This window comes from Pararge aegeria, chromosome 7 (genome assembly GCF_905163445.1).
Source record: "Pararge aegeria chromosome 7, ilParAegt1.1, whole genome shotgun sequence".
In the NCBI taxonomy this organism is placed as follows: domain Eukaryota; kingdom Metazoa; phylum Arthropoda; class Insecta; order Lepidoptera; family Nymphalidae; genus Pararge; species Pararge aegeria.
Genome location: NC_053186.1, coordinates 16,311,470 through 16,339,246, shown reverse-complemented (window position 1 = coordinate 16,339,246; position 27,777 = coordinate 16,311,470). Strand labels below are relative to the sequence as shown.

At 36.6% G+C, this 27,777-nt stretch overlaps 1 protein-coding gene across 4 annotated transcripts in view; it reads right to left on the bottom strand.

The window, feature by feature from the left end:
- LOC120625139 (homeodomain-interacting protein kinase 2) overlaps positions 1-27,777 on the bottom strand; it is a 183,613-nt gene that overhangs the window by 32,315 nt on the left and 123,521 nt on the right. For 3 of the 4 annotated variants that reach the window (XM_039892097.1, XM_039892099.1, XM_039892098.1), the window contains exons 3-6: positions 16,410-16,531; positions 7,383-7,552; positions 2,302-2,371; positions 915-1,050 (exon numbers count right to left, since the gene is read on the bottom strand). In XM_039892097.1, coding sequence (XP_039748031.1) covers positions 915-1,050; positions 2,302-2,371; positions 7,383-7,552; positions 16,410-16,531 — 498 coding nt within the window. The remainder of the gene's footprint in view (positions 1-914; positions 1,051-2,301; positions 2,372-7,382; positions 7,553-16,409; positions 16,532-27,777) is intronic. The other variant, XM_039892100.1, reaches the window with a different exon arrangement.

The following is a 27,777-nucleotide window of genomic DNA, read 5'->3' as shown; positions in this document are numbered from 1 at the left end:
AGTAAAGTAAAAATACCTAATTATTGTAATATATATGTGTATATACAACCAAATGCGTACTTCACATCTTATATTGGGGACTATGTTATAAATGTATGTAATTTAGATAAGAGAAGTAAAGTAAAAAAATAGGAAGATATGCCAAATATATTACGACAAAATAATAACCCCATTTTTGGCAATACTGAAATGTTATTTGCAACATTTATCACTAACAAGTTTTCCACTAATTTCAGCGAAGCGTTCTCTTCGTATTCTGTTTACCTATTCTAATCTGTACTCTGTTACACTAATGTGCCTTCCTTTGGTATATTATTCAAATAAATTTCATAACCGGGACAGACTAACGTAATAGTCCTCCGGATAATGTACATTTACTGGGAAACTACGGCGAAATAATGAGAGCACAAATAATGTGGCGTATATTATTAACGGTCTGTCCCGCCCACGTTTACCTTTTTCCAGGAGCTTCGTTACATAAATACTATAAAGAAGTACTTTTCTTGGGTTTTGTATTATAGTAATTTGAGATTGGGCGATTTTGTATATAGCTTGGTGACAAGCTTAACATTTTTGTACATTGACCAAATGAACATAAGGATATTACTTATTTTTAGTACTTATAAGATTTTTTTTCATTCATTCAAAAAGCACTGGAATCTAGGCAAGAAATTTAAAATTCAAATTTCATTTATTTCAAGTAGGCCTACTTTATAAGCACTTTTGAAACGTCAAGTATGTCTGTTTGTAGTGACTCTACCACCGGTTCGGAAAGCAGATTCTACCGAGAAGAGCCGGCAAGAAACTCAGTAGTTGCTCTTTTCCAACATCAACGTTTACAATCATGTAGATACTTATTCACTGAGTTAAACATTTTAATATTAAGCAGACATGCTTAAGAAATGTGTCCTTACCTCAATCTGCCCCTGGCGAGCATAGCTGGGGTGGTTCTTGAGGATCTTGATGGCGACAATTTCATTGGTGCCCTTCTTCCAGCACTTCACCACCTGCCCGAACGTTCCTCGCCCGAGGAACTCCAACACCTCGTACCTAGCACAAACAAGTAAAACGTCCAGTTCGTAAAACACTCATCACTGGTCAGCCTCCTCGGCATCTGAGGCGTCGTCAATACGTCAATACGCGCTGACTTTACCGAGTAATGTAAAGGGACACTATCAGTCCAGTCAAATCTCAAGTCATAGGCACTATTCGATACAAGCCTAACGTCTATGACGACAGACCACGGCCTGACAATCCGTGATCTTAAAAGTTAAATTAATCACACTTTTCTAGATAGGTATTCAGCCGGCGGCTTTTCGACAGTCGTGTTGACGGCCGATTGGCGCAGTGGGCAGCGACTCTGCTTTCTGAGTCCAAGGCCGTGGGATCGATTCCCACAACTGGAAAAGTTTTGTTTTATGAACATGAATGTTTTAGTGTCTGGATGTTTATCTGTTATTATAAGTATTTATGTAGTAAGATGTATGTAAAAAATATTCATCTTCTTAGTATCCATAACACAAGATACGCTTACTTTGGGACTAGATTGCGATGTGTGTATTGTCGTAGTATACTTATTATATATTTATTATTATTATTTTATATTACTAGCTTTTGCCTGCGGCTTAGCTCATGTTAGTTCAATTTTGATATATTTTAACTACAAAGGTTTAAAAAAAAGTTTGGCTGCTGACAGAAAAATATGAACGTAAATTACTTAAAACATCAGAAACTTTCATATAAGTTCCCATCCCCTAATTCCAACTCCAGAGTCTTCTCCAACTTCACTCCATCACACGTCACTCCATCAAGCCTTTGGAGTTGGAATTTGTAAAACACGTATTTCTTTACTTTTAATCGATAACCTAAAATCAAAGTTTCATGAATGTAACTTGAAAAATAAATTGATAAATGAAGGATTTTAAACAAACTTTCATCCTCCATTTAACCCTCTTAGGGTTCGAGTTGTTTTATGTAAGTATATAATTTAGTATATTTATATCCATTAGTTATATATTTATATATTCTTTAATATATATATATCGATTTGTATAATGTATCTTCAAAGAATATCTCTTTATATATATCTTGTAATACTCTATAGTATCATAAGCTTTGTGTTTGCCACACCCACATTCGTTTTCGTTCGCACGTTCGATGCGTTTGCTGGTAGAAATGCTTTAGCATTAAGTCCGCTTTTTGCAAACCTTTTTTTTTTTTTTGGTTTTGCAATAGAGGTAAAAGAAATAAAAAGATTACCATTGCATTAAAACCGATTCTATTAACATAATATTCTCTCACCTATTCGACGAGGAGTAGAGCACCTCGTGCTGCACCAGCTGGTAGTCGCCATCGCCACCGCACCCGGAGCCTGCGTTCGCGTCGCGTCGCATCGCATCGCATCGTAACGCATCAGATCGCGTCACGAAACCGGAACAGAAACACCGCGCCCGCATGAAAACAAAACGAACACAAACATTAGTCCCGTAAAATACATAGGTACATATCTTTTGAATCTAATCAATTTAAAAATCAAAAACCAAATTTTTTTTTGTTTACTTTAATGTTTAAGTAATACTTATACTTAAATCATCAATCTACTTCTACAAAATAAAGGTTAACAGCATAATGGTAACTTCTTCGATCAACTATCAAAGCATTTCTAGTACAATACGACATATTATAATGAATGTTATTCTAAGTAACAGACGATTTGTACCTACGCTAGTACGCTAGTAAATATTCACTGTAACGTCATAATATAATAAATCTTCTTCCACTTGCTTTAAAATTCAAATTCCCTTACAATAACTAAAGCCAGCACTTTAAGCGGAACGTTTCTAAAATTAAAATTAGAACAAGAGATTAAACTAATCTAAGGTTATAGAAACCTTTATTTATAGAGCGTTTATTTGAATATCCGCAACAAATCCCATAACTTTACACTGTACATATTTTTTTTATTATTAATATTTAAGACTTGCCACTTTTATAAATTTACATTGCATTTTTAATTTTTGTTCTCTTCTTTTCTCTAATATTGTAATTTTTGAATGTATAACTATGCCTGAAAATAAGAGGTTATTGTTATATTATTAGTATTATTATAATTAATGGGGTTCATATTTATGAGTAGTGAATAAATCTCAATGACTTGGAAGTGAATTCCATAGATAATAGATTAGATTTATATTTGACAGCACGGGCTGAGTGTGCATAGTATAATCGTAAATAATTAAGACATAATCAGATCCCTGCCAGTTATGGTTTATTTAGTAGGTTCCAAACTACTTTAGCCAATCACAAACGCTTGATAATATGCATGAAAAATCCTGCAATCTATTGGTTACTGCGTACAAATCATGTTTCCGTCCGCGCTCTATAAAAAATATATCATTACTATCTTGTTAATGTTGTCTTTCAAATGTAAACGTAAAATTTAAAGGCCTGAATTTCTATGATGTTTAAAATAACAATCGGCTTCACATTACTAATTTCTGGAATATTGTCGTTTTAAAAGGGTTTTCTTTTAATGATCTGTACGTATTAACGCCAATGCGATGCAAGTAAAATATAATATGGTAGCGTGATTGTTTTGTATTACATGGTAGAAGAAGCATTCTCATTTGTAGCGGGGACAAAAAGTTAACCTTGGAAACACACGGGCGTTCTATTTTGAAAACTTAAGAATTTGCACTAAAAATTTTAAATATATATTGTAGATTGTGAATTTAATTGAGAATTAAAATTATTAATTTAGCACGCACAATAACATCTGTTAAAATTTACGTCATATAAAAAAGTTAAGTTTAAGTATTTGCTTACACATTATATATGGATTAGTCACTAAAGGTAATCCACCTATCCACATAATATTATCGACTCGGATCAGACGGATCACTAACATCTCTACCAGAGGCGCTGTTATGTATGAGACTTCCTAATGAAACGCACACTAAACAGCGTCGTAACGGCATCGGCTCGCGACGGGAAAAGCTCGCGAACCGAAAGCTGTGCGTGGTCAACTCGCTTTCGGCCAGTCGTCAACCCGCTTACCTCTTTCCGCCCCCGCGCTAAGGACGCGAATTGTAAACTGGGACATACCGTGCGCTACCCTTCACATTCAACCTCAAACTAATTGGCAGGAGACGCTGACGGGTGACGACTGGCCGTCAACCAGCGCTCGCTGAGCTATAGCCGAGTAGATCTACTGGAGTTGCTTAGCCGCTCCGGTTAGCGACCGTTTTTAAATAGCTAACTTTAATTAATGGATTTCATACAACAAGCTATCTCTTATTAACAGTCACCCGATTATAGATATCTGTTAAAGATAGGAATTGTTATCTGTCTGTGCATTATTCTAATATAAAAACGTTTCCATGGATAGATTTTGATAATTTAGTTTAAAGCAGGTACGGATAAGTTCGCCAACGTGGTGGGCCTTAACCCCGTCTCATTGTGGGAGGAGACCCGTGCCCTGTAGTGGGGCGGTAATGGGTTGACATGATGATGATGATGACGTAAGTACGTACGTACGTTTAAATCTGTACGCTTAGTGTAAAGATTTTCTTTCTCGCGATGGCGAAGTCTTTTTCGCTTATCGAATCACTTTAACGGCAAAGGAAAATGGACGTAAAGTTCTCAAGGTGAATTAATTACATTTTACTCTGGCATTACAGAGTATCGTTAGTCGAAACCGTCCTTCGATTAGTAGCGTACAAATCTTGTACTAACTATGGTCGACGGCGAGATGGGGCCGATACGTTTCCGAGCGGATGTGTGCGATAACCTTTAGTCACTTATTCCTACAAAATGTGTTAGCAGACACATGACTGAAGTCGTAACGTGAAATACAACGTGAATTTACAAAAGTTATTGTGCGTGCGGCAATTTAAAGTCATCTGTGTTTATTTTAAACAAACTTTAAATTACGTCAACTCAGAACTGAGATAATGAGTGATAATTTAATCGATACCTAATATTTACGTTTTTAGTAGTACCTATATAATTAAGCATGTGGATCTAATACCGACGCGTATATATATTTTTTTTCTTTATTAAGAGCAATACGCATCAAATATGTTTGCTGCAACAGCGCGCGGCAGAAGCAGTTGTATATTTGCGCCAGAGAGGTCGTCGAAACTATATATCTCTTAGCATTTTAAGAAAAAAAAAGTTTAAAGAGAATTTCTACCCGAGTATAGTATAAATTACTATAACAGGCAAAAATGACACGATAGCCTGAACTTCGTAGTTCTATTTATTTTTAGATATATGCAAACGTTACACATAGGCAATTAGCATGTATTACGATACGCATACGTAGGTATACGCAATAAGTATGTATATACTGCAACTGTAATTAAAACCATAATTGCTAGTATAGAGATTTTATCGGAAACTTCACTTTACAATGTAATCTCACGAAGGATGTTTACGTTATAAACAAACAGCTTTAATTGACGCGGATTTGCGTCCTAGAATTACTGAGGATCAATAATTACGATGAAAAACACATTGATATCGGACGAATATGTTTGGCAGGCAGGATATTAGCGACTCCGTAAACCGGCGCGGCGTAACGTATAAGACTCACGTTGTAAGAGAGTAGCAAAGAACTAAGATCAAGAGTTTAATATATATGTATAATAAAGTTTTTTTTTCATTCTACTACTCGAAGTGCGATGCGAGATACAATTTTATACCCTCATCTGTCTTTTATTTGATGGGGATACATAATATACTCGTTGAAATATCGCGTATAGTTTGCGTAGATAAATTGCATGCGGATAATATTAAATCTACTTCTCTCATTTGTTATTCCAAAAAAATCGTACACTATTGAGAGAACATACCCTACATAATTGAAAAAGTAAGCGTTGTCTGCCTTCAGATGAAGGTATAAATTTCTTATAACGGATCTTAGAATATAGGTAGTTAGTCCTTGACTCCTTGGCAATATCACCTTCAGGGCTAGCACGGGCAGGAGACAAAAATGATATCCTCCGATTATACCCCTAACACGGGATATAATTAACTTTTCCACCTGCTAAAGCACGGGAAAATGGAATAGCAGAATTTTACCCCCGTTTATTATTACACATATTTTATTTGGATATTATTTCCAGTGCTCTGAGAGTTTATACAGCTGTGGGAGTAGATAAATTTATAATGTCATATTATAGTATTAAGGACTACGTTAACGATAAAAATGCTTGATTATTGCTCTAACCAGGTTGCTTCTTTAATAGTTTTTAAATGACAATGTGAGATGGTAACGAATAACGAAATAAAAATTAACAACCGGCTAAGTTTGTTGTGGGCTTCTTCTTAGAGCAGGGCGCGTTTGGAACCCTCGTAGCTTTAGGTTTAAGTTGAGGAATTTATTTATCGCCATCAACTCACTCCTATGTCATACTTTACATGTAATGTACGCATCAAAAGTCCCATCTATGTGCCTATTTGAATAAATAAATATTTGTCTTTGACTTTACACCCTTTCCCCGGGGGCATCATTGTCCCCTCCCTATGCTAGCCTTGCTGGTGGTAAGCGCGGCATTCTAAGACTGTAACGGACTAACCTGTTAGGAATATGGCAGTTACATTAATCAGTTCCTACTGCGATAGTATAGGAACGCTAAAATTTCCCGTTAGGGTGGCACCTAGCCATGGACGATATAGAACTCTCTGCACCATGAAGGTCTAAAAGATAAATGTAACAATGCGTTTTTTTTTTATTAATAACTCTCGGACCAAACCTGGTGGAAGGTTCATCGCCTATAAACAGGACAACACTTCGCAAGGCATGCAAGGAGCACGTCCTAAAAATTGCTGTGTCCATCAACATGAGTAATTTTTTTTTTTATATTAATAGCGGGCAACCGAGCAAGTGGGTCACCTGATGAGTGATCACCTCCGCCCATAAACATCTGCAGCACCAGAGGAGCCACCGATGCGTTGCCGGCATTTAAGGAATTTATTTATCCGCCCCTTGAATAACCCTAGATTGTATTTTTGAGGAAACACATCAGATCGGAGATTGTTAAATAATTTGCAAGTGCGCGGTAGAAATGATCTGGTATTTCGAACAGTAGAAGAATACCATTCATCCAGATGATGAGGGTGGAGGTGTTCTAAGGTGTAGCCAGGATAATTCAGGTAAAATTAGACCGGCAACCACGCACTTCGGACCGGAACACTACAACGCTGCTTGTCGGCAGAAATAAGCATGGAGGTAGTACTTCCTCGAACGATGTGTCACAAATAACTATACTAACTACTACTAAAGAGTTATTTGGCTCCATGATAAGCAAATTAGCCGACTAATGGCTTAGGTAGTGCTGCGGCATCAGCGGGTGTAGAACATCAATGAGGATCCGTACGTTTGTTACCTTGCGGCTGGGCCGGGTGGTTGGCCCCGCCCGCCGCCAGCTGCTTGCTGTGCGCCGTCGTCGTGCCGCCGTGTGCCGCCCGCTGCCGCGCGCCGCCCGCCGCGACCGCTGCCGCTCCCGCCACCGCCACCGCCGAGCGGCAAGTGCTGCTATCTCCCACACTGAAACAATACACAGTGTTATAAAATCTCCAGGGAAGGAACATTCAATTAGTTCCATTCGCTGAAGCGGTATCACCGGCCAGTTCCACCGGACTTCGACTTCACTCTCGGAGGGTCGAGTACGAATCGGGCACGCACCTCTAACTTTTCTAGGTTATGTGCGTTGCTTGCTTCAACGGTTAAGGACAACATCGTGAGAAAACCTGCACGCCTTAGAGTTCTCCATAATGCTCTGAAAGGTGTGTGTCCTCCAATACGCACCGGGCCAGCGTGGTGGACTACGGCCTAAACCCTACTCATTGTGGGAGGAGACCCGTGCACTTTAGTGGGCTGGTAATGGGTTGATATGTGCAGTGCTCAGGCAGACTGACTTTCCGATTACAAGGGGATTATAACCATTGAACTCCCTTCCTTTAAGCTGTAGGTTGACGTCACACAGGCGATGATTCGTAACAATTTCTTCAAGTTAAAGTTAAAGCAGAAGATTCTAGAATTATCTTAAGATTACGCTGATGTCCTGCTGCAGCCTGAAGTCGTGACCTGCCAAACTGATAAATAAGAAGAAGAAGTCCACAACAAATTTAGCTGAGTGCTATTTTTGTTTTATGTTATTTATAGCGCCCATGTACACATTCTTCAACGGCTTAAAGTAAAGGCTTTAATCAAGGTTTATAAAAAGTGATATTAATTACGATATATGTCCAGGTAATACTTTTACTGGACTGTCGCAGGTCCACATACACGCAAATGTTGAAAACTGCCTAACCGCGAATCATGTGCATAATTGCACCCACCTATCAGTATTAAATTCCCAACGGATACAGCCACGGGTATATTAGAAATTCTAACGCTTCCACGCCAAAACGATGGGAATGCAAGCTCATTAAGCCGGATCCGCTATGCATTTAGGCTGCAACAATTTACCAACCTGACGGTTCCGTTGAGTTTATATTGGCATACGACGCTTCATATTGGCGTTGGCTATTGCTTGTATCCAGATAGATTTGATTTTTTCGTGCACGCAAAACGGTTTGTTATGCTGATAACAATCGTTAACTTAAAGACTGAGCTGGTAACTAAAGCACGCCAACCACTAGACTCCAGTTCGTTCCAGTTCATTCCAGTGACTGGAGCAGCCTGATCTCATTATCATTCATTATCCGTATCTCGCCCTATCGTTACGTTCTGAAATTTGATAGCGGTCTTCAAACTATAAGGAGTTCCCTCCCATACAGAATAAACTTACTATACAGAGATGTTTGCTAAGACTTCAGCACTCACATGTTATTAGACATAAATGTGAAAGTTTGGATGGATGCTTGTTACTCTGACACGCCGGAACGACTAAAATAATCTGGATGTAATTTAACACAAATATAGGTTAGAGTCTGGCATAACACATACGCAACTTATCCCGGAAAAATTACGATTTATAAAAATTAAAACAGAGTTTTCAATTCTTTTCAAAATCGTTTAGAAATATTAATTCTATTAATCAAAATCTAGTAATATAATCTAACTAATACATATTATAAAGAGAAAAGATATTTTTGTTTTTGCCTACCGAATAGGCTCCAATTTTTTTTTTACTGAAATAGGGCTAAATCATCAAAAAACTATTGATGACTCATAAAAGTTATGTACTTATGGAAATTAAATACTCTAAGCCGAAACCTTGGGGCGCAGCAGGTATATAAAGAAAAGGAAGTAAACTATCCATTTACCTTTTTGTTTTCATATCAGCAATTACAAAGTCCTGCCAACATTTTAATGTACATGCAATGTGAAGAAAACAGTGTTTTGCAATCATGTTGTTTAATAGCGATTGTAATAAAGACTATTTTCTCTTGCAGCCAGTTCATACGCTGTCCACTATAATTTACTCCCAAGCTAACGTCAGTTTGCTGCTGAGAAAACTCCCAATTCACTGGGCAATCTAGCAACCTTCAACGTTGCAAAAGTTGGAAACTTTGTTGTCCGTGTTTTTATGTGTTGACTTATTAAAAAGTTTCTATTTCTTTTTAGGAAATGCCACTTCTGCAATTTAGCAGTATAAGTTTTAACGGCCATATTGCTTGAATGCAGCGAGATCTGAGAGTTTACTCAACCACCCAATAGAAAAACAAGATACACGGGTATTTTAAAAAAAACTATGTTTTATATGACCAACTGAACTAGAAATTTCGAGAAATATCAAGCCTGCCGACCCGCTTTGGAGGATCATGGAGGGTCAGAACTGTCAATATGGTAGAAAGTTTGTGCCCAGCAGCAGTGGTGTATTTTAAGATTTAACGCTTAGGGCCGAAGCTGTGGACTATGATAAAAAGTAGAAAAAAGCCAAATATATGAAAATAGTTTGTCCAAGTTTATTTTCGCCAGCCAGTGTCCAATGCGTCGTTACCAATTCCCTGTCTAATTTAGTGAACGGTCACAGTATTATGTAATAGCAAGGAGGAAAAAGTTTAACGTTGTTAAAATTTAAGAAAAAAACTTACCTAAAAAATAAAGAAGGAATTTACAAAAAAAAATCAATTCGAAAGCTGAAGACTTTGTTTGTTTGTTTAACGAGCTAAAACGTTATCATAAATAAAAAAAAATTAATACGGATGAAACCCCACCAAAAATAAATACAACTTTACGAGCGCAGAACTGCAGTCAAAAGCAAGTTACAGAATAAAGTTAAATATTCATCCAACTCGATGAAAATAAGTTAGCATAATTTACTCGCAGTTTACCTCGAGGTGATATAACTGTTTCACTCCCAATTCCCTGGGCAATCTCACCAACGTCAACATATAATGCCCGGGGGTGAATGCCTTTAAGTAACTTAAATAAACTATAATAAATAATGCATAATACCCGTGTGTTTCCGTTTGTACGAGCGGTAATAGCCTAGGTGTTAGGACTTCGGCTTCACTTTCAGGGGACCGAGTTCGAATACCAGCACGCACCTCTAAAGATTTAAGTAATTAAAATATCACTTGCTTCAACAATAAGGGATAAGATAGTCTGGAAACCTGCTTGACTGAGAGTTCTCAATAATGTTTTCAAAGGCGTGTGGAGTCCACCAATTCGCACTGGACCAGCGTGGTGGACTACGGCCCTTCTCATTGTGGGTCGGAGACCCGTGCCCAGTAGTGGGTCGGTAATGGTCTGATATGAGTATGATGATGACCCGTGTTTTTACTTTTCAGAGATCTACGAGATACAATTCGAAATTAGACCAGTATAAGAACTAGATTCACCGACAAAGATCAAAATGATATAGATAAAGTGATAAAGGGAGATAGATATCTGGGGACCGATGGGGGTTCTCAGGTTTGGAATAGGTAGTATTAGTTAGTGGACTCAGTATCTAGGTGGACCAGCTAAGCTCCCATAGGCAGGAGCCAAAATTATATTTCCTGACAAGGTATACACAATTTATTATTTTATTTTTAATTAAGTATTATCTTTGTATATCATATTTACATATTTATTTATTTGTATTAAGTTACAAGTATTGTTGTAAATATCTTTATATATATATTTATATATTTCTTGCGTGCGTGTGTATGTCACTGAACTCCTCCTAAACGGCTTTACCGACTTGAATGCATTTTTTGGTATGCGTCGAGTGGCACCCTTGATGGTTTAGATTCACAAATCAGCCCGACAGATGGCGCTGGGGTCCGCGACTTTTATATATATATTTAAGTAATGATATATTTTTTTACGGGTAGGTATATGTATCTATATTTGGACAACCTACCTAGTTTCTGTATTTGTTTTATTCGTCATTGGTTGCCTGGAAGGAATCGCTATGAAGCTATCGCAAAATTGTACCTATACGTTGTTTTGTTAGACTTCTTTTTTATGTACTTTTTGTGGTGTGCAATAAAAGTATTATATATTAATTCATTGATAAAATTAACGTGTCCAAAAGAGCCAAAGAATGGCAACAGGGCATAGTGGAATCTTACCCCTTTTAGTATTACAAGTAAGTATATTTTTTGGGTATTAATTCCACTTGTGTGCCAATGAGAAATGGAAAAGATAATATTGTATCCTCTCCCGGGTGTAAAAAAGTCCCACGCATGTGCTAGTTAGTCGTGTAGACGATTACAAACGAAAAAAAAGAACGATAGCGAAGCACTACAATATTAATTTTCTTCAATTTAAATTCTTATGACGCTCTGATTTTTATTATTCCCGAAAAATGGTTTCCATAGATGCTCAAAACTTAAATTTACAATGCAAATTAGGAAACAACCAACGAATTTCACCGATATAGTGTAATCAAAATTTCTACAGGTTTTAGGTAGGTATTTTCTTTACTACAATGTCTGCTTTTGTTATTGCCATCTCTTTTATTCACTACATGAAAGTAGCACTCCTAAATTTCCCTTCACAGGCCTACTAGCTGTTATATAATAGTGTAAAATAAAGCATACCCATAATAACTTACGCTTCATCAAAATCGAAATCCTCGTCAAAGTAATCCACTGTTTCGAACTTGATCCTGGGCAAGGACAAATCCATTTTTGTAAACACTAACTTACACTATTTTAATACTAAACTAGGCTAAAACTAAATTCACATCATAATGGTGAACGGAGAATGATTTTCAAATAAAACACTCTGCACTCTCTTCGGTTGCAATACGTGCGCGCGCGCATTCTCGAGGGTTGGGGATAAAATGACGCCGCTAAGGGCGCTAAAAACTCACGGGGTGGTAAGGGGCAGAGTAGCGGTGCCGGGGGAAGGGTAGCCAGGTAGCTACGGCCGCTATGGGGTCGCGTAAATCCCGAGTTCTCAGTATTGTTTCGTCGAATAATAATACGCGAAACGACGCGTACGCGCACGTTTTGTAAGTACTGGCTTCTAGCGCTGATAATAATGAATGCTACTTTTCATTGGATATTTACTAATCACAATACAAAACATTTATTTTGCATAAGAATTATAATTCTTAAGGAAAACTAAAATGGAAAGAAATAGCAATTTAATTTAGAACGCAATATGAAGGTTGGATGTGACGCTATTTTATTTAGCAGTTACCCAAGAAAGACCCTGCCCGTTCAATTTCCCTAAAAATCAGTCATTACAATGACTAAGCCTATGTTGCAGTAAAGTCTCGAAATAATACTAGACTGAGACGTGACGTGGCAAAATAATTAAGCGATGCACTATCGCATTCGCATTTCTCAGAATTTCACAACTTCATTTATTAAATGCTATATAAATGTTTTCGCAAGCTAAAATATAAAGCGATTGTAAATAAATCCATCACTAAGTTTATCATGAAATTTGGGAACGTTTTATAGTGACTGTGGTCTGTGAATGTATACCTATACACTTGTTCGGAATTGAATGAGCGCGTACCCATATGAATATTATAAATATGAAAGTGTGTCTGTCTGGTTTTTTAGTACCAACTAGCTGCCCATGTTTACTAATACCTTGGGATGCGTTTGTTTTCCTGGGATAAGAATATAACTTATGTCACTCGCAGTCATTTCAACTCACTCGTTGCTTAGTTAGGGCGTGAAAGATCAGATCGTGACGAAATAAGAGATAGTTGCATACTGGAGATATAAAAGCATACATTGTATCCAAGAAGGTTTCATGGGTCGAAAAAATAATTCGTTGAACTGATTATTGTACAAGGTATAGTTCACAAATTGCATTAACTTCGATTAGTGATTTAATTTAAGCGCTAGTCATTTCATACAATGAAATGGCGCGGACCCTGCCATTTATTTACTTTGAGTTTAATGTTTGATCCACATCTCCGACCAATTAGCACGAAGTTTACTACACCGGTTGTGATAAGATATATAAATTTAAAATTTACAAAACCCCGGGATTTTAATATACAGTACAGTGTTCTACAAGTCGATCCCTTTTATTTGATACCCATATTTAACTAAAGAAACTAGAAAAACTTATTCTCCATTTTACGGTGGCGGCCACCTTGGACCGATTTTCATCAAACATGCTATGAACACTCAAGACTAATTAGTCTTGAGTGTTCATAGCATGTTGAATTCACCTTTCATACAAAAAAAAAACAAAATCAAAACCTGTTCATGCGTTTGGGAAACACAATGCAATAGACAGACACACACACACAGACACATCACACTTATAACACCCCGTCTATTTTGCGTCGTTGGGGTTTAAAAAGCCCGCACAACTTGCAACACAAATTTCCCTTACCGACTTCTAACTAAGTAGGTACGTTTTTTTCATATCCTCGCAATACAACGGTTAACATTCGGTCTACCCTCATGTAACGGGGTCTCTTATCTAAATTGTACTTGACTCGAGGCGAATGGGAGTGTGTTATCTATTAGCGATAACGGACATTTTGCATGTTGCTAGCTGCCTGCAACAGAACATAACCGATTTTTAGCCCTTTCCCTTTTTAAGTTCTCTAACAATAAAACGTTTAAAACCTACAGCTTATCTATCGTAGCAATTATTCTAGGTAGCTCTTAAACCTACTCCTACTACTATTAAGGAGACACCTAATTATAAAGAAGATCATGAGTCAAATAATTCGCGACCTTTAATAGAACCACCGGCCAGGATAAATGTGTAACTTAGGTATGACCTTTTAACTTGGAACTAACTCTGTGGTATGTGGGCTCCAATTCAATTCAATTTTGGCTTTATGGCTTGCGCTTTAAGTACCAACTGGGTACAATTTACGTCGCCAATGTTATGTGGGACGTAGGAGACACTCTTTTGAGAATGATCGGTGAAAGGCGAGGAAAATAGAATTTTGCTTAGCGTCAAATAAATAGCAGATTATATGCTTCTCCGAGTAAATATTTGGGTACTACTACCGTCGCTTAAAGCAATATTATGTTAAAATCCCTTTTGTATGGAATAGGCGTCTTGAAGTTTCTACAATAAGGATTATAATTCTGAAACAAGTGCGTCAACAACATTAAAACAATCATGATTTTTATTTTTAATAGCACCTTTCGTTGCTTTCAACCTCAAAGCCTTATTAAGGTTCTTTGTTGTTTTTAAGATACAGGTATACGCTACCAGGGCGGTACTAGCGGCTGCTTCGGAAATTTGTTTTCATTGTGGAATTATGTTTGAATACATATCATATGTATTCATAACGTGACCATTTATTTTGAACTTTACAACGGGACTTTTGCGGATCTATGTTATAAATAATAAATATACTACAACACACACATCGCCATCTAGCCCCAAAGTAAGCGTAGCTTGTGAGCTTGATGAATGATGATGATGAATATTTTTTAAATGATTAATATACATAATTACTTATAATATACATATAAACACCCTGACACTGAAAAGCAAGTCATGTTCATCACACAAACATTTTCCAGCTGTGGGAATCGAACCTTGGACTCAGAAAGCAGGGTCGCTGCCCACTGCGCCAGTCGACCATTAAATACTAAACTAGTAAACTATTTGGGATTTAACTAGTTTTTATTTAAAATCGAAGAACACTGTAAGGTTGTATTACACGTTAGCTGACACTCAGTGACCACAAAAATCTAAGTTATTTTTCTGCATGTCAGCGCAACACAAGGGGTTTTAGGCCGTAGTTCGCCACGCTAGCCCAGTGTGGATTGGTGTAATTGTACATCATATATTCATGACTAGCTGTTGCCCGCTTTCTTAGTCTGCGTTTATTACGGTTTTAAACAAATCCCTTGGAAACCCTTCTTTCCTGGAATAAAAAAGGAGCCTTTTACTCCGCCCTTTCTTTCTTTGGGTAAAGGAAGGACATGTAAACAAACTTTCGCATTTATATTAGTAGTAAGGATAGAAGCTGTGATAGCGCATTGGGTAAGAGCTCGACTTCACTTTCGCGGTGCGGAGTTCGAATCTCAGTACGCACCTCTAACTTTTCCAAGTTATGTGCGTTTTAAGCAATTAAAATATCACTTGCTTCAACGGTAAAGGAAAACACCGTGAGGAAACCTGCATGCCTGAGAGTTCTAAATAATGTTCTCAAAGATGTGTGGAGTCCACCAATCCGCACTGGGCCAGCGTGGTGGACTACGGCCTTAACGCCTTTTCATTGTGGGAGGAGACCCTTGCTCTGTAGTGGGCCGGTAATGGTTTGATGTGATGAAGGATGGAACAAAAATGCCGTCTATAGCCTGGCCATGCCATAAGAGAGTACCATTTTACATTATCGTCTGCTCTGCTTGAGGAAGCGGGACGTTTTTGTTCTCGCTGTCGGGATAGTCCGTTTAAAAGCGGGGCGCAAGGTCACATTACGTATACAGCTCAAGATCCTAGTGGAAAGTGGAAAATGCGTTAGGAAAATCCCTACAAAAGATCTCTAACCAACAGTGGACTTACATCGGTTGAATTTTTTAACCTTGCAGTCTAAAATCGACTTATTGATATTTGTCAAAGATTCTGAGTTAATTTGTAACCTTGAAGTTAGTCACATTTACTTAATATATTAGAAATCTGATTCAGGCTGGATTTTATTACAAGGAGGCCAAAAATACTTGTAAAAAATATACCTAAACAGCAAAACTAAGTAGTACTTTTACTTTTGATTATTGAATCAAAGATTTATTTATCTGTATAAAACTACCTACTACACGATAATAGATCGAGAGACATCAAAAGCCGTCGGTGAGGGTATCGCAAGGACTATGAAATGTCTCGACCGTTTTTTGATACAGGTGTTTTGTAAAAAAATCTAAAAAATTGTGTTATATTTTGTGTAGTTACTCATTTTACTGTTTAGATCATTTTTGATAGAAGTATCCGTTATAATATATGCGACTGTCCATCCATTTGTCATAGAGCTGCACGTATCCTGCAATAGAGAGACGACCAACCTTCACAATATACTGACGTGTTGTCGCACGCGCAAGGGTGAGCGGGCGGGGGCGCGGGCGGCGGGGACCGCTCCGCATCGCACGCGCGACTCGGCACGGCGGGGCAGCAGCCCGCCCCGACCTCTGGCCACCACTTGTCCTAGAACAACAAGAAAACCTTACATTAATATATGTATCTATTATATGGATATAAAAAATCGCTCAAAAGTACATGATAGCAAAGAAACAACGGATAAGAGGTATTTACAATAGTGTGTTATGTCATGACACACTATTGCAAATACGTGTCATTACACCATTTGTTGCAAATTATTGAGGTATACATTTTACTGTGCAAACAGTTAAATATAATCTGTATGAGTTGCGTAGAAATGTATAGTTGGCAACATTTTACATAGAATTTCGCCCATCTGATTATTATGCCCGCCTATAAGTGAACAGTATTGTCCTGCAAATAAAAACAGCATCCTCGTTTACATTTTTCAAACTTAGAATTTTATGCGTAAATGGTAAAAGAAATTTGGAAACTTTTTTTATTCAAAATTTACACCCATTTTAGTCGAAAATCTAACTTCCAACATATTATTTTATAAAATTTGAACCCATTGGTCGCCTGCTTTACGAAACGTTGCCTATAGCGCCTCTTCTAGTAAAGCCGCGATACTTTTCTGGACATTTTATATAATTTAGATATAATAGAATGTACTTAACAATATTATATAAACAAATATTACGTGAGTTATCGCTTTCACGCGATTGTCTTATCAAAAGGGTTAATTATTGTTATTGTTTGAAGGTGATAAGATTATATAATTACCAACTCATAATATTTTTAATGCGACACCAAAATATAATTATTTGTAAGAACTTTTACGTTACGTAACAAGGACAGTAATACTAAATTATCACAGTCCTTTTTACACGCAATAGTAGAGTCATTATGAAGTCACGAAACAATATAACGCCAGAGTAAAATAGAACTTTTACCTTTAACATAAAAATAAAATTCATGCACGCTTTAGTAACCAGCACTGTTGATCGTGATTTACAAAATAATAGTCAGCGTTACACAATTTGCGATTCTAACTCCAGTAACATTAGGCCCAGTTTACATTGGCGTCATGGTACGATACTCGAAAATGACTACGATCAAGCATGAGCAATTCTTAAACTATAATATAAACTTTGAAGAGTGCCACACCTCCTGAAGGTGTGTCTACATGTTTCTGTCACGTTGTTTTCTATTTAATTTTTAGGCTCTGTGTTCTAACTGCAACTGGCACGTGTTTGTGGTTTAAGATCTTTATTTCTCAAAAGAATTACAAAAAATTCGCTTAGTTGAGAAAACATTAAAGTTAAAAATAAAACATGTTGTGAGCGTACACTATAGAAGGTACATATAAATCTATAAAGCATAACTTAATGCAGCTAAAAGAAAATGATAGTTCAATCGGGTAGTTTCACAAATATTACCGAGCAAAAACATACCGCTTTCCTAAATCGATGGTGTATTATTAATTGATCATATCCAAAATATAGGCAATATATAATACATATTATAAAGGGACATTAAAATTAAGTAAGCGTATTTTATACGGAGCGAGATAACCTTCCCTATCAACCTTTTATCATCTCGCGTACTAAATAAGTGATACAATAATAAAAAAATAAAAACTCAACGACGTAAACAAACTTGTGCATCCCCATGTGGTGTTCAAAGTAATAACACGGTAAGCGGAGATGCGAGAACCTCCTACGACAGTAAAGAGGGTTGGAGTAAGGGTGCAACCACCCCTTGGGAGAGGCCTTTAGTCTAGCAGTGGACTGTTACAGGCTATTAATGATAAATAAATAAATAAATAAATATACAGTGGAATCTCTATAACTCGAACCTCGTTAAGTCGAAATCCTCAGTAAGTCGAAAAAAATTGCCATTCCCTTCCGCTGAACACCTAAATACGCGGTATTTATTTAGACTTCGTAACTCGAACAAAATGTTATTTCCCTACGAAGTATTGATGATACATATTTATACTCTATAACTCGAATTTTAAAAAGGAGAGACTCCGTAAGTCGTAGTTAGTAAAATATAATGACGTCTTACTTGGGATTCCCCGAACAATAAAATACAAAAGGAATGTTCGGGTTCGGGGCTTCTAATCTATTGTTTTTGTCTTGTACACGTGCAATGAATGAGTACATTCATGAAACATTCTAAGTAACACAAAAATCGCGCCTCTGTAAGTCGAAATTTCAGCAGTTAAGTCATATGTATCTAGAAGTTCTTCTTAAGTCGAAAACTTGTTAACTCGATTTTTTTTGCATTTCCCTTAACATTCGAGTTATAGAGATTCCACTGTACTACGACAATACACATATAGTCCTAAAGTAAGCGTAGCTTGTGTTATGGGTATTAAGATGACTGATAAATATTTTTATGAATTATATACATAAATACTTAGAAAATACATATAAACACCCAGACACTGAAAACCATTCATGATCATCGCACAAACATTTTCCAGTAGTGGGAATCGAACCCACGGCCTCGGGTTCAGAAAGCAGGGTCGCTGCAAACTGCGACAATCGGCCGTCAAAAATGATGATGATGGTAAGGTGATGGTGATAACAATCGTCAAATTAAAACTAAAGCTTCATATATATACCTAAATAATATAGGTTTATATTGAATTAAACCATGAGTCACAACTAGTTCATCAAATGTAGCTATGAACCATCTCGATTAAACTATATTTCAAACAAAAAAAAAATACAACTAAATCGCCGCTGGTAATGATAAATTGTATACAAATGAGCGTGTCGGGTCAAATACAAAGACTTCTACACAAAAGAATTAACGTTCTATTGATAAATCTTGTTATTCAACCTTAATGGGACCTAAATTGATTCCAATTATTACTCAAGTGTTTTGAGAATATCATTAAATAATGGCATTTTATATTCGTGGGCTTTGTTGACTTTCAGCACTAAGTGAAAACGTAGAAAAAGTAATATATGGCAGCTAACAGTGATTTGTAACAGAGTGAAAAAGATTTAATGACCGTAATTATGAAGTTAATTACACCTATTTACACAGAAAAAAATGTAATACATCTCAAGATATACTATCAAGACATCACAGTAATCATCTGGTAATTTTTAAAGAAATGAAAAGTAATTAATTTAATTAATAAATCTACAGAAGTTAAATGAAAAAAACTAGTGCGAGTGGAACTTTTTATTTTATTTATTCCGCTTCAGATTAGCCAATGGCTGCGATCTGGTGTTACGAGATGAAGCAATCCAAGATAGCAAAAGGCGAACCTATTTGGGGGTATGGCACTTATACTAATAATTATTTATTCACAAGAATTGAGGTACCTATATTAGATATTGTTATATTAAAAAGATACACAGTACATTCTAACAGTCAGTGTATACATATTTCACATTCTCAAAAAATGTTACATTGTTACGATTCAATTAAGGAAGTACTTAACAATTAATTTTAATTCTAATGGATTCATAATTTAATGTCAGTAAGCCTAATAAGTTATCAGTTTAAAGTTTTTTTTTTAATATTAATAGCAGGCAAACGAGCAAGTGGGCCACCTGATGATAAGTGATCACCGCCGCCCATAAACATCTGTAGCACCAGAGAAGTCACCGATGAACCTATACAATATGTCAAAAGTTCTAATTTAAAATAATTAATTCGAAATTAACTGTTATTATTTTTTTTGTTTTTTTTTTAGTTGATAATTTCAAGTAATTATTTAAGTATCCTGCAATATCATAATAACATTTATTTAGCGATAATTCGTGTATGCGTTTTCTGAAAATATTAATGCTACTGAGGTATTAAAACTTGTCAGGTAGCTTATTAATTAAATAAAATCCAATAACCCATATCAGTTTCGACGTGACATCAGAAACCGATATAGGTTATTTGTCGGAACGGGGACGCTAAGGAGGTAGCTAGGCACGCTCCAAGCCTCCCACGCAAGCATAGGGAAGGTTCCGTACCAACGTACAATACGATGACATAAAAAACACGTTTCTCGTTTGACCTCTCTTAATTTTTCAACTTTTTAATTTTTATTATTTGTTCTTATAGCTGCAATAGAAATCCACATGCCGTGCAAATTTTACCAATCGTAGGGGTAGGTAGCCTTCGTGTACGGAATCCTAAAAAAAAATGAATAAATTATATCTACAATTGAGGTATAATTGCTAATTGTATTGAGAGTAGTAATAAGATACCCGCGACTTAGTACTGCTATCACCTCGTGCCCATTTTCGTAGATCAGCCTTGATTTCAATGAATCTTATGAAATATTGTCTGTGAATTCTTTTAATAATGTTATTATTGTTTTAATATACAGCTTTATTTAAAAATATTACTTGTTTTAACGGTGCCTGAGAGTTCTTCATAATGTTCTCAAGAGTGTGTGAAGTCTACCCCCACTTGACCAGCGAGCCTAAACCCTTCTCATTCTGAGAGGAGAGTCGTGTCCGGAAATGGGATGATAACGATGAAGCGAGATAGCCTAATGGGTGAACCGAGTCTGATTCCCGGAACGCGCTTTTAAATTTCTGACCTTTACTTTTTAAACTATTAAATATCATTCGCTTTCACATACAAGGCTTGCTTGAATATATACTTGGGTACATACAGACGTATGAGGAGGGCAAATAACGTTCATTTTTCATATAAAATTAATCTAAAAAAAAATTACAACCTCAACTAATTGTAATGGCTTAAAATCGCATTGTACCTGCATTTTACGTGCGAATGATAGGGTGTGTGAATTATTTTTATCTACATACTTTTATTTATCTTTAGATTTATCTAGAACCATAACCTATTTGCTGTTACCCTGGTAATCCGTGACACTATCGGTAGACCTCAAATGTAAACACAACTGATGTTATGGTTGTCACTGCGTAAATTTCATAAAAAGTTTGTTACGTTATTTTTCTAAGATTATCTCAGGAAAAAGTTGTGTAATTTTTTTTTTATTATGACAATGTGCTCTTTAAAAATAGATAATTGAATGGCGAACCTTACCTATAATCGGATTTGCGCAATCGATGATTGCAGTGAGCTAAAAATAATCGACCCATTTTCCAGGCGTGACATTGACAAGAAAATCGCTTTCCACAAGTTGCCCACATATCAAATCAAGACAGACAATGTATACCTACACGTACATATCGGCGTTGAGACATCGATCGAGCTCGCTCGTTATAGATTAGTTTAGAACACTATCTATGTGTCCCGAGACCGTCCATCACTTATTATAAGTTCTGCCCGCACTGATCTAATATATTTTAGTATTGCGCATTATATAGACTTATCCGGAAAAAGGCAGGGTACCCATGAACCCTGCCTTTTTCCGGATCAAAAAAGCCTTTGCCACTGTCTGGCTTGTAATCTATAAACACTTTCGCATTTATAATGTTAGTAAAAGTTTAATTGGGAACTGGCTCAATTTAAATAATGAATTTTATAATTCCTTTAATTTGACACCCGTTTTCAGTTTATGTTAATGCCATCAGTTATTAATAGTGGTGCAAAATATCAAATTGCTCGAACGTCTGGATCACCGATGAAAATTGAATTGTACATTCCATTGCAGGCGCTGATTTTGAGCAAATTGCTACTGTCTTAGAATCTCTGACTTTTATTTTCAAAGATAAAATTTAAAATAAGATCAATTTTCTGAATGAAAGTTATGTCCTACAAATAGGAAATATTAACTTGGCTTTGGATTTGACAGAGATGGAGTCAATGTCGCAACTCGATCGACGTCCACAGCTCGGCACGGGTCTCTTCTAGAGATTCTCACACACACTCTTACTGTTGACTGTCTCGCCCCACTCTCCTCATTTGAAAGACTAGATCGATTGATGTAACAGAGTTCCAGAAAAAGCTCAATACTTGCGAGGCTTAAGTGGCTATGGGAGGCCCAGATCGGACGGTCGATCAGTCCTCCTAGCGTAAGATTGGTAAAAAAACACAAGCATCTTTTTGGAATTTCATTTTATTGTGACTTAAAGAAAATATTTTTTGTCCTGAAATTCACACATGCTACGTAATACGCGCCGCATTTGTTGTAGTATTTCAGTATTACTGTCGCGTCGTAGGAATCTGCCGACAGCGATAATCACTGAGGGCAGCTAGTAAAGACGCAGAATAAAAAAAAGAAATACATATATATATACATACATAAAAGAGACCACACACTCATTATAGTATGGCAAGCTTAAAGTCACCAAAATCCGAGGACTTACAAAAGCACTATTCTTTGCTATCAAACTATAGAACTACATTATATTTTATAGTGGGCACTTTTTAATATAAGCATATTGGTGCCAATACTTATGTACATTTATAATATAATAATAATAATAATAATAATAATATTTCGAGCATCTTATTGGCTCAATTTGTTAGTATTACAACTTACTTTCTATGTTATTACTAAAAACTAAACATACAAAGATATTTAACTATTATAACTACCTATTTATAGATTATCCTGAATGTACGCGAGTCAAAGCTGCTCCATTCCATTTGAAATGGCACAGCAATGATCCACGTACCTGCAGTCTTACCTACTCGCAATCTTTTTCAGAATGCTGTTAGTGCTTCTTCGCATAGTGGCATTTATGTATTTATTTTAACTTGATAAATCTCTTATTTAGACAAGAATTATATCTAGGCAGATCTGCCTAATTTCATCGAGACCTGCTTTGTTTTGACTATGTTCGGTCAAACCTAGGCTAAGCTAATTAGATATTTGACAAAAAAAACTCAACGTTATCCAAACATTTGGGTTTTGCGCACGCGAAGATAGGGAAGCTGTGTTTTTATATATAAACATATCTATTGACCCTGGCTACTGTTTGCAGATTATTCGATAGAAGTTCTTTCCATCAAGATCATCAGATCCTCATCAAATTGTCAATCAATATGTAATGATAATATGATACTCATTTTGATCTACATTGTAACAAATTAAAAATATATCTTGTCGGCTGATGTGCGCAGTTTGTAGCGACCCTGCTTTCTGAGCCCAAGGTTCGATTCACACTACTGGAAAATGTTTGTGTGATGAACATGAATGTTTTCAGTGTCTAGGTGTTTATATGTATATTCTAAGTATTTATGTATATTATTCATAAAAATATTAATCAGTTGTCTTAGTGCCCATAACACAAGCTACGCTTACTTTGGGGCTAGATGGCGATGTGTGTATTGCCGTAGCATATTTATTTATTTATTTTATTATCTATGCAAATACAGATTTACCAGACATTGTCAAAAAATCACTATCAAAAAAATAGACTCCTATAGAGTTATTGCCATCTCTTTGTTACATTTTAACTAAAACTGAATATAAGCTATCCTTTTTTGCTTTCAACGTGTTGCAGTCATGCATTGTATTGATAATAACCTCCTCCATTTTGGAAGGCGTGTGATTGCCATCTCTTTTTCGCAAATGCAACTAAACGAAAGCTATCCTTCTCTTATTTCGCTTCGAACGTAGTCCCGCTAATTGATTGATCGACGCATCAGTTTCACATATAGTTCAATTAATCGATTGATCGATATATTTTGTCACTGCTAGCACAATATTAGTCAAGAGTGATTGGAAAAATCCACAAAACTAAGACAGGGATACAAGATACGAGTGATTTGAAAGTCAACGACCGTGCACCTTGGACCGGATTTGTTTTTCCAGCTCCCCAACATTTATGGCTTCTCTCTATTTTAAACGGAACTATGTATTCTAAAATATAACATCGTAAAAACTATTTCTATATGCAAGCATGGTTAATCTCCTAATATGCACCATCCTCATTGTTATAAAACGTGGCATAACGTCAGAATAGTTATGAAGTGTGCCATTGGTTACGCCAGCGTATATCATAGTATACAGCATTAATAAAATAATATTCTTAAAATTATCTGATTTTTTAATTTGAAATGTATTCTTTGTTTCCAAGATTTAACCTATCTCTGTACTTAATTACGTTAGGATTGGTTTAGAGACTGGGATTAACATACGTAATAGGTTAGTATATAACAGAAAACAAATACTATTTATTATGTACTCGCAAGAAGCCTTGATTTTCCCGGGATTAACAACATTTGTTAATAAAAAAATAAAGCTAGCGCAAACGCGCGCTGGTATAAAGTAAGTCAACAAACTTCACCATCTCACAGTAAATTTTATATTTATCTATGAAGTTTAAGCTAAAGCTTTATATATATAAAAAATGAAAAGTATCTTATGCCCGTCTCCGAGCTACCTCTGTACTAAATTTTATTAGGAGCGTTGCAGTGGTTTATCCGAACAAAGGTAACGAACCGACTAACCAACAGACACTTTTTACATTTATAATCTTAGCTAGGATCATCATCATCTTCAGCCTATTTTTGTGCCATTTAACCCAAACCCACCACGCTGCTTAACTACAATTCGGTTGGGCGGGCTTAATCTACTATTAGTACATCAGGTAAGTGATAGTAAACCAAAATCCTAACTGGTGACCTACTGTGATCTTTAGTCAGTGAAGTTTACCTAACAATTTTACTTTTACCCAGGAATTGACTCAGGGCCATCATACATGATCAAAGAACGAGGCACTGGTCGAACGAGACCGTAAATATAAAATTTGTAATAATATTTCTAGTATGAATCTTATCGGTCAATTATAAGGCAAGTATTCCCGACGTCTCAAGATGTTGTCGTGTTGAGATTGCCGGCATTCAGAACGCCTGGCGCTTGTCGACGGCATGTCAAGAGCCCGCTACTGAGAAGCAGGTCACTACTGGCTGACCCGGTGTGGCGTGCGTTTTTAAAAAAGGGTTTATGAAACCTTTTTCAACAATATCAACTTTCGTTAAAAGAAGCGGTGATAGTATTGTGGGTGAGACTTCGCCTTCCTTTTAGAGTGGTCCCAGTATGATCTCGGGGCTATAACGGTGTAAAACATTGTGAGAAAACTTGCTTGCCTGAGAGTTCGGATAGCGTTGCTCACAGCCTAAGCCCCTCTCATGCTGAGGCTAGGGCCATATTCCTGTAGTGGAAATTGGCTTTGGCTTAAGTTTCACTTCCGATAGAGCAAAAACTTTACAGATACACTTAGTTTTTTGTGGCACACCTTATAACAATCCCTACTATATCCTACTAATATTATAAATGTGAATGTAAGTTTGTTTGTTACGCTTTCACGCGAAAACTACTGAACCGATCTTCATGAAACTTTGTACATATATTCTTGAAAGTGTTAGAAGTAATATACGATACTTTTTATCCCGACTTTAAGCTCGGTTCCTTTGGGAGAGGGGATGAAAGTGTTTGACGATTTTACACCCTAACTCCGAGAAATTATAACCGATTTAAATAATTATTTTTGTACTATAGAGGTTATAATATGTGTTTAATTAAGCCCAAACTTTATGTAGATCTAATGAATGTGGTTGGAGATAGAGGACAGGACTCCTCAGCGGACAGCAGCAAACACCTCATTTAAGGCTTAGCGATACTGAATACTTTGATTTTTTTTAGAAATACAACTAAATGGAATGCCACATCAAAAAACAAAATCAAACGCGGACGAAGTCGCGGGCAACAGCTAGTATTCTATAATAATTGTGTACAATAAATAAATTAATTAAAATAATTATACTATGAAATCAGCGGAGTTCAATAGAGGGTCAATAGGTAATGCTGGTTATGGGATCTTTCTCTTTGGAATATAATTAACTTTTAAAATTTAACCCCTAGACATTTATTACAGCGGATATAATTTTGTATTGAAAAATATCAGAAGTTGTACCCGAACAAACTCACGGGGAACCGCTAGTATTTTAATATAGTTACATACTCACAATATTGTAGATGATAATTGCTTAATATTACCAGAAACGATTCGTTTAATATCTCTTACAAACTTCACAACATCTGTTAGCTCAAAACCTATTTGCGGTTGTGACAAATCATCCAACCAACCCGCCCAAAAAGGGAATGCTATATTACCAACAGCGTAGAATCTAGAATCATTTAGATTTACGCAGAAACGCAACGCATTAACTATTTCCTCATTTGCGTTGTTGACGCCGACGGAAATGGCAACTTAGCGTATTGCGTATTTTTTTTATTGGCTAACCTCAAAGGGTATATATATTGAGATTTTATCATCCTCATCACATCAACCCATTACCGGCCAACTACAGATCACGGGTCTCCTACCACAATGAGAAGGGCTTAAGGCCGTAGTCCAGACCGCTGGCCTAGTGTGATTGGTGGACTCCACACACATTTGAGAACATTATGTAGAATTCTCAGGCATGCAGGTTTTCTCTCGGTGTTTCAATTTACCGTTGAAGCAAGTGATATTTTAATTACTCAAAACGCACATAACTTATAAAAGTTAGTTGCTTGCTGGGATTCGAACTCGGGCCCCCCGAAAGGAAAGTCGAGCTCCTGACCGATGCGCTGTCACCGCTTATTAAGATTTAAAACGACAGAAATATCACCATCATCTCAACCACAGGTCGGCCACTGCTGGTTAATAGACATAGGCCTATTGAAGTGATTTCCACACGGTTCGGTTTAGTGTTGCTGGTATCCAGGGACTTCCTGCAACTCGTTCTATGTCGTCTGTCCACCTTGTGGGACAACATATTAGTATAAATTTTCTTATCAATTATCAATCATTTAAATACAGAACTCGGTGGTCACATTTTCCACTAAACTAAACTAAATTCAAAACGTTGCTGGGTTTACATTGTCACAATAACTGGCAGTGTTAGAGAGTCACAGTTCAATCATTCCCACTGTAGTTGCCACCCACTACGCCTTTTTCTTAAACAGAAGAACTTCGTTATTAAACCGGGGTTCAGAACTTTTTATAGACCCTTTTTTTACATAAAATTTCCCTGTAATTTCTTCTCTTGTATTTTATTAATTCGAAATGAATGTATCGCAAACGTTGTCATCTGGTACCGCATGATAAATCTATAAAGTTATTGAGGTGATATTTTACCTCGCACAAAGGAACAAGGCCACAGTCGCGAGTCGCTCTCACGCGCGAGAAAGTGGCGATTGTTCTCTGGTTGCCAATCCACCATTGCCACCGATCTCATCAGGGGATTGAGGGTGAGGAGGATGTTTATCTTTCGTATAGCACATTGTCATGGAGTTCTGCAATAGCTAAATGCCCCATTATCTGATGTTTTTCAGAGTTCCGTACGCAAAGGGTAAAACGGTACCCTATTTCTTAGACTCCGCATTCCGACCGTCGGTCTATCAGTCCGTATGTCAGCAGGCTGTATCTCATGAACGGTGATAGTTAAATAGTTAAAAT